The sequence below is a fragment of the Panicum virgatum genome, chromosome 7N (assembly GCF_016808335.1).
Source record: "Panicum virgatum strain AP13 chromosome 7N, P.virgatum_v5, whole genome shotgun sequence".
NCBI classification, from domain to species: Eukaryota; Viridiplantae; Streptophyta; class Magnoliopsida; order Poales; family Poaceae; genus Panicum; species Panicum virgatum.
The window spans coordinates 3,693,633-3,705,633 of NC_053151.1; the positions used below are offsets into that span (position 1 = coordinate 3,693,633).

The following is a 12,001-nucleotide window of genomic DNA, read 5'->3' on the forward strand; positions in this document are numbered from 1 at the left end:
GACAATTTGGTACATTTTGGTTTGAGGGAGGGGTGCTGATGCATCGAGATATGAGACCGCGTGATGAGATGGCCTGCGTGCATGTGCTCGCATGTGTTAATTTAATGATGGTAACTCCCTCCGTTTCAAATTGTAGGTTGTTTTGATATTTCTAAATTTATATATTTTGCTATGAATCTAAACATATGTTATATTTAGATGCATAGCAAATATTATGAACCTAAAAAAATCAAAACAACCTATATTTTGGAATGGAAATAGTACAAGCGAGCAAGATTACTGTTCTAGAATTTATTGAACTTTCTTTTTATTTCTCTAATTCGCAAATGTATTTTTCTCCGTCACCGCGGCTGGCTTATACTAATCTATAAACTGATTACATTGGTGTCGCATATGCTTATTTGTTTGGGAAAAAGAAACTAAAAAGTACAGAAAAAAAATGCAGAAGCCTGTCCAAGGCCGTGTTTGGTTGACAGCTTGAAAATTTTTTCACAAAAAGACGAACGCATGCATGGAGTATTAAACGAAGTTTATTTACGAAACCTTTTCACGGATGAGTATAACTTTTCGAGACGAATCTAATGAGCCAAGTTCCATTATGATTGGCTACAGTGATGCTACAGTAACCACGCATAATCATCCTCCAATCGTACGTCAAAGGCCTCATTAACTACAGTACTGCTACGGTACCATAGTTGTGGAGGTGATTTCGTAATTAGACTTTATTTAATACTTCTAATTAATAGTCAAAGCACTAAAAAAATTTCATGAAAATTTTTTCAGAGGCCATCCAAACACGACCCAAGTACCAAGTGAAGTAGTGCCGTGCCGTGTCCCAACTCCCAACATCCACCATGTCATGCTCATGTCGTCGCAGCCAGCAAGCATTCCATATTTCCATTTGCAGACTCTCCACTCCACGTGGTGGCTCCTCTTCTTCTTCCGATAATAGGACAACAGAGCAACCGACTAACCGAGGAGTAAACAAATTTTACCATTTTACCGTGTCCCTACCCCACTAGAGGAGAGGAAGGCAACCCAATAGTAAACCTGTGAGCCGCCGCCGTATCACGGGCGGTTACCGCCACCTCAGCTCGCTGCCTCCGCCGCTCCGCATCCTCCTCCCTCCTTCGTCCTCAGGGAGGGTCATCGACGGCCGCCGCAACCAGATCTCCGACGATCCTCCTCCTCCTGCTGCTAATACATACCGAGGTACGCGCGCATGCCCGCCCATCAACGTCAGAAACTTACTACTAGATCGCAACCATGCTCTTCTTCTTCTTCGGTTCCCCGCCTCTGAATTCGCGTCTCCTTGTTGTTAGTAGATAACACACGCGTGCGTAGGCTACATCCATCTGTTAGCTGCCTGCAGTTTGCTGCCGCGTGTTTCTTCCCATCTCTTTCTCTGTTCTCGGGTTCGATTCATGTACCTTTCATGTTCTAGTCCTTCCTCCCCCCCGAGAATTAAGGGGCATTATATTATTGCGTTACCCAATTATTGAATCAGTTAATAATGTTATTAACCTCCATGGACGATCATCTATCATGTGCATTGCTTCAGGAGTCAGGAATAATGGAGCTCAGCGCTGGCACTGCCATCTACCCTCTGCACCGCTGCAAAACCATACACCTGGTTCCCTTAAATACTGAAATCCAGACCTGTAAATGATAAAAGGAAAAACTTCTTTTTAAAAACCAACAACATTTACACGTAGCCATTTGATGCATCGTTCAGGTGAGGCATGCCCAGGGTGTTCACAATGTCGAAGGCGACAAGGATCACAGTGCCTACATGAAACCAGAGTTCTTTGATGCTTGCGTCACTCCTTTGGGCTGGAACCAGGTAACTTTCTGCTCTTCCTCTCTTTTTTTTCCCAGAAATATATCAGCGATCACTGCTCTAGATTTGGGTGATTATTGGTTCCAATAACAAAATCTAGACATCTTGGCCTACTAAATATTTGGTGCTTCTTTCCTGAAATTTTGCTTCCGGTGGTCTAAACACATCAAGTTGCGTACAAAATGCTCTGTTCTGTTAAAAGTGGTATTTTTATTTGCTAAAAATGTACAGATCAAGGTGACTGCAATCACCACCATGGTCCCTCGTCACAAAATGGAACAACAATGCCCTTGTCTCGATAAATTGATTGCCCTTAAGTATATGAATTCATGTGTTCAATCGGAGGTTGTGAGCCCATTTCACGTCCTGTTTGACTCAAAAGTTTTGATGTGCAAATACATATGTTGAGTTTCTGGGCCTGTAGTTTTTTTTCATTATCGATATACCAAAGGCAGTTGTTTCCATATGACATTTCAGGTCCAGATTCCATGACTAAGATTTACTAAATGAAATTATAGGTCGACTGTCTACGAGAGCATGTGAAAAAAAGTGGACTTGCAGAAAAGATTGAGCTTGTTATTTGTTCCCCTTTACTGAGGTACAGATGTGTATTAACCTTTTTGTTCGTGCCCTGCGTCTAGCTTCCTTATGTTTTGAGAAATGGTGTTGTTCCCCATTGAAATTGCTATTCTTCTTTCTAAGAAAAATACAGCTACTAGGATAAATTGCAGCTCTGTTTAAAAGAGATAGACTTGGTATAACAGATCCACATTTTTTTTTGAACTGCTTCTCTGCTATCTATGCCAGTTGTAGTTGCACGGTGAGTATGTCAGTTTTACCGTAGAGCTGTACACATTCAGTCATTAGCACCAAAACCTGGTTTAAACCCCACTTTCAATATTTGGGGGTTACAGTCAAAACTCTGCATTTTTTTTTTGTTATAAAACATGGTGGAGAATTATAAGAATTTTATATGTTCAGTCTCGTATACAAGCTTGACTTCCATGGAATGGTTTAATCATAATATCACTTTTTTTTGTTTTGTGTACTTTTGTTAATGGAAATGATGAACATAATATGAAGACATTTGTGCACAATGATAAAATATGTACATGGACCATTCATGTAACAGGTCTGTGTATTGTTGCTGAATCATTTGTGTAAGGCGTGTTTCTTTGATCCAGTACAGATAAGAATTGCCTCATGTTTACTTTAAACCCTTATCATGCCTTTTCTTCTCAATAGTTGCTCAACCAGCTGTCAGTCTAGATTTTTATCAGAACTCCAGTGCTGAGGCAAAGTAAATTTCAGTGGTATGTAATTTATAGAATGAACCACACTCTTTAATCCTGAGATAATCTTGCAGGACTATGCAGACTGCAGTGGGTGTTTTTGGTGGTGAGAATTATACTAATGGAATAAGTGCACCTCCACTAATGGTGGAAAATGCTGCAGACAGTGGACGTCCGGCAATCTCAAATTTGAACTGCCCACCATTTCTTGCTGTCGAGACCTGCAGGGAGCGCTTGGTACTTTTCCTATAAGGACACATGTAAAACATGAACAATCATTTGATCAAGATTTTTTGTTATATACATCTTGCAAAATAATGGTTATATAATCCCTCATTTATATCGGTTGTTGTTAACTAAAAAGACTACTTTGGCTGTTCCCATGATACCTTCTTCATGTTTCCATTTTTTCTTGTTTTTTATAATGCAGGGTGCCAATCCTTGTGACAAGAGGAGGAGCATCACAGAGTATCGTACTCTGTTTCCTGCCATTGACTTTTCACTGGCAAGTATCTTGTATTGTATTTGTTAGCCATTTTGCACCTGTTACTTTCCATCAGTGTAACATAAGATATGTGCACGCACTTTCTTTACAGATAGAGAATGATGAAGATGTTCTTTGGGTACCGGATGTCAGAGAAACCTTTGAGTCACTAGGGGAGAGGGGCAGGAAGTTTATCGACTGGTATTTTTTTCTGAGATCAATCCATCTCTTTTCTCTGCGTATATGATCTTGAAACACTTTGGCCGCCTGGTATGGCCTATATTCGGGCTGCCTATATCATTAAAGAAACTTGTTCCTTAAAGTGGTAGTGGATAATTGCATGCTCAACATCTTTGTCATATGTCTTGACACAAACCAAATTAACGATTTCCTGGCAAATATCTGACTTCTTTGTTCGTCCTTTGATTTTGTTATAGAATTGAGTATAAACCACTTCGATTCGTCTACATTGTTTTGAAGATATTGCATACCTGCAGGTTATGGACAAGAGAAGAGAAAGAGATAGCCATTGTCACCCATAGTGGTTTGTTGTGGCATACCTTACGTATGGACAGCAAAGAGTGTCATCCTACTGTAAGGCATGAAGTGAGCAAGTAGTAAGTTTCTTTTGACATTTTTATTTTTCCTCCGTGTAGCTGTCAATTAATGAATTATCAACACAGAAACATTCTCAAACTTATTGCAGATGAACTACTGACATCATATTATTACATTCACAACTCTTGCCCAACGTTACATGATAATATGTGCAAGAGGATAAGCATTATGAATTCCCTTTCTGTTTCCTCTCACTCACTCTTAATCTCTCTGCCATATTGTCCTTGCACAAAACAGTAAAATATGTAAACCACGTTAAACTCCATCAGGAGAATGAGTTGCTGACTTTCAATTGGTTTTATGAAGCTTTGCAAATTGTGAGCTCCGGTCGTTGGTGCTGGTTGATAGGAGGTTAGTTCTATACCCTTGTGTGTTTCCTTGCAACTTAGAATCACAAAAAAGAAAAACACTTTGTAAGAATCGTAATGAAATTTCCGGTGATGCAGCATGCTTGGATCAGATTCCCCCAGTTACAACTACCCTGGCAAGATCCCAGATGGTGTTGATCTGCCTAGCGATGTCGCTGACAAGAAGCAACTTGAGGAGGAAGCTCAAGAGAGAACTGAGCCTGTCTGAGGCTCGTTTCGTGTTTTACCCTGATTCCTTGATTCTTTTGTGAACCCATCTTGACACCTCCCTAGTTGCATTCAGTGGAAGCTAAACCTGCATATTGGACTGACCATTTGTTATTACGTATGTTTCCTCTGAAGTTCACTGAAATGAAATGTTCTTTTCACTTCTGGTGATGAGATTTTTTTTATACTTTTCTTTCAAGAGGATCGATATAATTGAGAGTAATGTTAAAGAAGCCAGACTAAATACGCTGCTTACTGTCCCTCCCTGTTGCTGTGAAGCTTCTGTATAGATTAGATTAGATGCAAACAGGTTTGTGGACCTGATCAGTTCCCTCGTCACTCGCTCCTACTGGACCTTCAGAAGTCAACTGGGGCAGTGGGGCGGTGCGGGTACACATGGAGGAGATGGAGTTAACGGTTACCCAGGCGCTGCTTTTGACTTGAGGAGGCCGTCCATGATCTGCTTCGTCAAATCAGATCAGACCATTGACAAATCTATTACTCTCCTCCGTTTGCTGAATCAGTCATCACTCTCATCGTTCGCTACTCCTAGTCTGCTACGATCGAGGACTGAATTGACAAGAAAGCAAAGCAAAGCTCCACGTCTCCCTCCAAAAACGCCATGTCTTCTCTGCCTAACGCTTCCATGCCTTCACCTGTATCGTCGTCAGGAATGAAGTCCAGCGCCGGCACTGCTATGTACCCTCTGCACCGCTGCAAGACCATACACCTGGTTGTCGTGGTGTGCAAACCCACAGCCGGATGGCGTAGTGCACCCGCCTAAATCTAGAGGGTGAGTACTCGGGGTAGCTAGGATTAGCTCAATCTAGATGCAAGAACACGATGAACACAGTAGGTTTTGAGTGGTTCGGGCCGCCGGAGCATAATACCCTACGTCCACTGTGTGTTGTATTGCTTGTGCTCTCAAGAGGTTGAGAGCGGGATTGTTCGGAGTGAATCCGAACTTGTGTTGTGTTTGGCTTTTCTTGGCCTTAGAGAGTGTCGAGTCTGTCTAGAGTGTGCAGCGAGCGCCTCCCTTTTATATCTCAAGGGAGGCGCGTACATGGCCATTGAGTCCCCAACAGGTGGGCTCAACGATGCTGTATTTAATACGAATGGCCTAGCGCTATTATAGTGCTACGCCTGGGAAAGATCTTATTCCGGGATTTCCTTGCTTTACCCGTGGGAATCTTCCGTCCGGCATAGCCATGCCCTGTCTTGTCGAAACGGCGCCAGGGCGTAGCTTACGGCGCAGCTTGCCGTAGCCTGCCGCGTAGCTGAACGGGTCGTGTAGCTTGCGGCGTAGGCGGTATGATGAAAGGGTGTCGTGCCGTCGTATCCATTTAATGCGGCAGACGGGCTCTGCGCGGATGCGGCGCATGCGGCTGCACTGTGTACCTCGGTAATATGCGGTCTACAGTGAGGCCTGACAAAAGCTGCCCCGCGTGCCGCGGCGGCAGAGCACGCCTCAACCACCCGCATTGAATGCGGTGGGTGGGCGAGTCTTTCAGCGGAAGACTCGCGCCCACGCCTGCTCCTGCGGGACACGTGGTGCCCCCGGACCCCGCCCCCGGCGATATATTGGTTTTACGCGCGTGGGAGGTCCGGACGGACGCGGGAAGGTCCCGGACCCATATGGGGGGTCCGAGCCCTCGGCTGTTGGCGCGGAGCTTCCCCTCCTCAGGGACACGTGGCGTCACCAGACCCGTTCCCAGAGCGGAGCATGGGTCCGGGGCCGTTGGCCCGGTGAGGTAAGAGCCGGACCCCTGGGGCCCGGCTGCTCCGCCGCTTAGGGCGTAGTTATGGATGACTACGCGAGTCTTGCCTTGCTGCAGTAGAAGTGGATATCCTTGCTACAGGGTACCGACAGTGCCCCCCGGGCCCATCTCGAGAAAGGCTACGAAACCACAGGTGGGGCCACTACTGTGATCTTGCTCTGCATAACTTGAAGCCTTCAGCATTAGACTGTGCGTGCTGCAGGAGTCTTGTCCGGCTTTGACCATCCATCTGGTTCCCTACTGGCCCATCACGACGCAACGTCTCACTGACTCAAGGCCCCCACGCACAGTGGAGCGCCTAGTCACGCGTACGTCGCTCGGTAGTACTGCCGCCGGGGTAAAAGGAATTCTTTTCCGCCAGCGCGGTTTCCGAAAGGTCTGACCCTGTCAGCGCTCGTACAGGCACGTCGGTTCGGCTTCTGCCTCATTCCGCGCACGCGCGACGGTTCGAATCCCGCCTTTTCACACCTTCGTTTGTTACCCGCCTCTCCTGATAGGCGGGCATGGGCCCCCTTGTCATGGACCGGGTGGCTAACACAAGGCGTGAGCGTCGCTTGGCTTCCAGTGACGGTTCCGGGGCACGCCGGATGGATCAGGCTTCATAAAGGGTCGAACCGCATACCGCGGTTACTTTTCCGCATTCGCCTTCTTCCTTCCAAACCTTTGCACTCCTTTGCCTTCGAGCCTCCTCGCCCCTTGCTCTTCTGCGCAGATTGTTCCTCGCCTCCATAGCAAGATGGCGTCCCTCGTTCGTCCCCGTCGTTTCCAAACCGAGGTGGAACTGAACGTGGTGCGCTGCCTGCTCGGGTGGAGTCTACAGGAGACCGCCTGGGGAATTCGAGCAGGCTCGGTTCCCCTCGGCGATCTGCGCGCCGGGGAATTTGTGCTGTTTATTTCGCATATTTCCACCGGCGTGGGGCTGCCGATTTCTTCGTTCTTCCTGCTGCTGCTGGAGGATTTCGGTCTCCAGTTCCAGCATCAGACGCCCCACTAAATCCTCATGACGTCAATCTTCGTCCACCTATGCGAGATGTTCATGGGGGTGTGGCCCTGCGTCATTCTCTTCCGCCACTTCTTCGTCCTGGTGAAGTCCGGGAAGAGCAAGGATGAAGTGGGGGCGTACTACTTCCAGACGAGGAACGATCTGCAGACGCCCTACATCCCCGGGCTTACTGGCGGGAAGTGGGAGGATTGGCGCAAGGAGTGGGTGATCGCCACCACCGAAGCCAACGAGCGCCTCGTCATGCCGACCGAGGGACCCGCCTCCGACCGCCAGTCCTGGAGGGCCAAGCCGTCCCTGCCGTCGGAGTTTGACCCCGTGCTGAGCAAGATCAGGATGCTGGCGGAGAGCAGCCTCACCTCGCTGCACGTGCTCGGGGACTTCCTGAACCACCGGATCGCCCCTCTGTAGCAGCGGCCGCATCCTGCGTGAAGCTTCACCGGACTCCAAGACTGCAGTAGGACCCACCGCGGGGAGGGCAGCGATCTGACCCAGGAAGGCCTGGAGGTCGTGGTGCGGGCGGTGACGGGGGAGATCTTTGTCCCGGAGCACTTGATCCTCCCTCAGGGAGTCGTTCCCCTCTGCAAGGACTCGAGCCTGAGGGCTGCGGTGCTGGCCACTCTGCCGACCCTCGACGACAGTGGGCTAGCAGCGCGCCAAACTAGGGGCGACCCGGACCGTGGGATCCAGATCCCCGGTGCGTTCGAGGAATAAGCCGTGCCAAGCGCCGCAGGGTCAGGCCCTTCTGCCAAGGGCAAGCAGGCCGTGGCTGGTAGTTCCGCCGCGAGCGGTCCCAGCTAGGCCCGAAGCAGCTCCGGCGCATCGCCGGAGGAGGCGAGCCGGCGCAGGTTGCAACGTAGCGACAGGGCCGCTGAGGAGCCCGCTACAAAGCGTCAGAGGGCTGCTGAGGACACGGGCCAGGGTAGCTCCCGGGCCCCCGGCTCACACGGGACCCCTAGAGTAGCCACGCCACCACCACCACCGCCGGGAGGTGCCTCTCCCCGGCAGCAGCAGCAGCAGCCTCCACCACCATCGCTACCACCAGGGCAGCAGCAGCCTCCACCACCACCGCCACCACCAGGGTAGCAGCAGCAGCCATGAGGTGCGCCTCCGCCACCACCACGGCAGCAATGGTCGCCCAGCCTCTGTGGACGCTGGAGACCCGGTGCTTCGGGGTAAGTGTTCTTCCGTTCACTCCCCTTATTCCTAGTGCTTTGCTTTTTGCAGAAGAGTTTCTTCTCTTCGTTTGCCAGGGCCACTCGCCCAGGCAGCTCTTCCGCTGCCACTGGCTCGTTAGCGGGGGTCCAGGCGACCGGTGCTTCGGCGGCAATGGCGGAAGCGACGGCGGATGTGGGAACCTTGGGTGCGGCGACCTCCGCTAACCCGATGGCGCCCAACGCGGCGGCGGCAGATGCGCCAGTGCCAGGCGCAGCAATGCCCAATGCGGTGGCCCCCGAGGCCCCGGCTACGATGGCAGACACGCCGACACCGGGCTTGGTGACGGCGAGCACAGAGGCAGCGGATGCAGCAGCGGCAAGCACCTTGGCACCCGTGGGCCCGTCATCTGTGCCAGATGTCCCCACCCCCAGCTCCCAACCTGCAGCAGAGGAAGAGCTGGAGGTGGTCTCTGGTAGGGGGCTCTTGCAGGGTCCCCTAGAGGAGGATGCGGTTCCCCTCCCCCGGGTGCTGGTCCGGGTCCGGCGGACGATAGAAGATGCGACTTCTACCACCAAGGCAGCATTCCAGTGGGAGTGGGCAGCTCTAGAGAGCGAGCGTCAGCACCTCGGCGACTGGCACATCCGCCTGGAGGAGCGCATAAAGGCCGAGGCCTCCCGTGCTGCCGCCGCCTGGTCCGAGCTTGAGGCCGACCTTGAGTCCTACAGGAAAGGGCTCTGGAAGGTGTTCGACTGGAGAAAGCCCTGGCACTGCGGGAGGAGGCTATTGCCAAGGAGGAGGCCAGCCTTGCAGCCCAGCGATCTGAGCTCGAGTCTCGCAGCCAGGGACTCGAGGTCCGCAAGCAGGAGCTCGACAAAATCTCCGAGTCCCTGCATCAATGGCGCCAGGAGCTGCAGGAGACCGCCAGCCAGCAGGCTGTTGCCGAGACGGAGCTCGAGGAGGAGAGGAAGCCCCTTGCACGGCGGGAATCCCTCACCACCAGCATGGAGCGGGCCCTTGTGCGCCAGCGCGAGGAGAGGAAGACCCTGAAGGAGTCAGCGGCGCGGAAGGAGGCCTCGCTCCAGGAGAAGACCCGCCAGCTGGAAGCGGCTCAGGCGGCACTGGATGCCCAGGTGCAGGAGGCGGTCCAGGAGGCAGCCCGGAAGCTGCAGGAGGACCAGCGCATGGGGCCCCAGCGAATCATCGACTGGGCGAGCGAAGCAAGCTCAGCTCTGGTGCCACTTGGAATGAGTCCAATCCAAGTGGCGGAGCCGCCAGCTTCAATTGCTGACGCCCTCCCAGTGCTGAACTCTGCTTCAGATAGACTCCGGCGCCTGGAGCCGATCCTCGCCGGCCACCTTGAAGTCGAGGGCCATGAGCTATGCTGGATGGTGGTGGAGTACATTTTGACCTGCCTCCGGTGCCACGACCCTGCCATCTCTCTAGCCCCCGTCGTCGATGGTCCAGTGGCGGAGACGGAAGCCTCCGCTCGGGAAGGCGTGTGGGAGGTCATCGACTTTGTAGCTGCTTATTTCAAGCGGGAGCCTGCAGATTCCTGAGCTGGACCATCACATCAGTAGAACTTTTATTTTTTGTGTTATGTAAAAACATTGTAAAAACATTGTCGAGCTGGACCATCAACTTTGTTGTTGGTCAGTTGCTCTTGTTTGCGGTATGCAGCACCCCGGCGCCCTGGCCCCCTGATAGATAGATTCAGTTGTTAGAACCTATCTACCATCCGAGCCGAGAAGACGCTCCGGACCCCCCTATGAGGTTGAACAAGTGTTCTTGGGCATAGATGTAGCACAGATTGTAAGTCAAATGAGCGACTTATTCCCTGAATAGCAGAAAAAACTACAGAGAGAAAAATCAAACTCGCTGGGATGGTAGTAATGATACTGCAACTTTGCTGTTTGACGCATGCAGAATCGATCCTTGGTATCTAGCTCAAAGCGAACGCTCTGGGCCCCCTGGGAGGCAGGCTCAGTTGTTTGAGTCTGTCTACCACCGAGACTGGACCTCGATCTGCATGAAGCCTTAAAGCGGATGGCGGGCCCCCCTGGTAGGTAGGCTCAATGGTTTGAGGCTAGCTACCACCAATCAAGGCTTAACCTGCATACCACTCAAAGTCAAAGCTTAGTAGCAGGCCTGCGGGACCTATTCTGAACCGGCCCCCAAGCTAGTATGAGGTCCGGAGCTCCGGATATGCAGGTCCAGGCAGCACGATGCTTGTTACAGAGTGGTGGAGTGTGTAGGTTTAGGGTACAGAACCAGGCTAAGCCGCTACACGGAGCTCCGTACCACTCCAGGAAACAAGCACGACTTTACCGGACCTGGCTCCAAGGTTCTGGACCCCTCCCTAGCAGTGGGTGAGGCCATTCTGTCGTACCCGATCCTTTGAGATATGGAGCTGGACCTGCCGTGTAGGACTTAGGAAGCCAACCCTTGAGCTAGAACGAGGTCCGGGCCCCTAATTACCCAGCTTCGCGTACTAGAGCACTCGTTACAGGGTGGTGGAGTGTGTAGGCTTTGGGTACGGAACCGGCTAAGCGGCTACACAGGACTCCGGACCACCCCAGGAAATAAGCACCCCCTCTCCAGAGTAGGTCCCTAGGGGTCCAGACCCCTCTCCCAGCAGCAAGGGGGTCCGGACCTATACGGCAGTCCGGCAACTCAATACAGATCTTAGCTGTAGCGACAAGAGTGGAAGTCCGCGCGGGGGTTAGAAAGGGAAAAGCTCGAGAATCGAAATGCGAAATAAAATTTTGACACAAAGACGGAACTAGGAGCAAATCTTTCCTTTGCAACTTGATATACATAGCTTGCACGATGGATGCCAGAGGCCGGGTTTATGAGGGCGGACCTCTACCGCTCTGGGCCGCGTGTTAATGCTAGCCAATGGTGCGATTGATGCCAGAGGCCGGGTTTACGAGGACGGACCCCCACTGCTCTGGACCGCACGCTGATCTTATCTTATTACAAAGGAAAAATTCATTTCCTGCTCTGTCTAAGCATAAAACTTACGCAGATGTTCTATGTTCCATGGGTTGGGTAGCGGCACCCCTTCTTCTGTATCAAGGCGAACACATCCGGGCCGGCATACTTCTGTAACCTTGAAGGGACCCTCCCAGTTGGGGGAGAGTTTGTGGAGCCCTGCTTGGTTCAGAATCCGCCTTAGGACGAGGTCCCCTGCCCAGAGCTCTCTACTGTGCACGAACCGTTGATGATAACGCCTGAGCGCCTGGTTGTAGCGTGCATT

General features: G+C 51.3%; 2 protein-coding genes across 3 annotated transcripts in view; both read left to right on the forward strand.

The window, feature by feature from the left end:
• The first annotated feature begins 1,052 nt into the window (after positions 1–1,052).
• LOC120683413 (phosphoglycerate mutase-like protein 1) lies at positions 1,053–4,994 on the forward strand. 2 transcript variants are annotated; one of them, XM_039965491.1, is made up of 10 exons: positions 1,053–1,212; positions 1,562–1,633; positions 1,736–1,843; positions 2,359–2,438; positions 3,207–3,369; positions 3,563–3,637; positions 3,729–3,817; positions 4,114–4,233; positions 4,541–4,585; positions 4,681–4,994. In XM_039965491.1, the coding sequence occupies exons 2-10, from the start codon at positions 1,574–1,576 to the stop codon at positions 4,808–4,810; spliced, it is 870 nt and encodes a 289-aa protein (XP_039821425.1). In that variant the 5' UTR covers positions 1,053–1,212; positions 1,562–1,573; the 3' UTR covers positions 4,811–4,994. The 2 variants fall into 2 exon arrangements, with proteins under 2 accessions (XP_039821425.1, XP_039821426.1); XM_039965492.1 differs by lacking the exon at positions 1,562–1,633 and having other exon boundaries at positions 1,055–1,212.
• Positions 4,995–5,454: 460 nt separating this feature from the next.
• Positions 5,455–12,001, forward strand: part of LOC120682685 (phosphoglycerate mutase-like protein) — a 35,239-nt gene continuing 28,692 nt past the window's right edge. The window contains exon 1 of the mRNA XM_039964666.1: positions 5,455–5,542. Coding sequence (XP_039820600.1) covers positions 5,456–5,542 — 87 coding nt within the window. The 5' untranslated portion in view covers position 5,455. The remainder of the gene's footprint in view (positions 5,543–12,001) is intronic.

Coding starts and splice junctions, on each gene's coding strand:
- LOC120683413 (XM_039965491.1), top strand. CDS start 1,574: ATGGAGCTCAGCGCTGGCACTGCCATCTACCCTCTGCACCGCTGCAAA. Junction 3,370..3,562: donor AGACCTGCAGGGAGCGCTTG/GTACTTTTCCTA, acceptor TTTATAATGCAG/GGTGCCAATCCTTGTGACAA. Junction 4,586..4,680: donor TTGGTGCTGGTTGATAGGAG/GTTAGTTCTATA, acceptor CCGGTGATGCAG/CATGCTTGGATCAGATTCCC.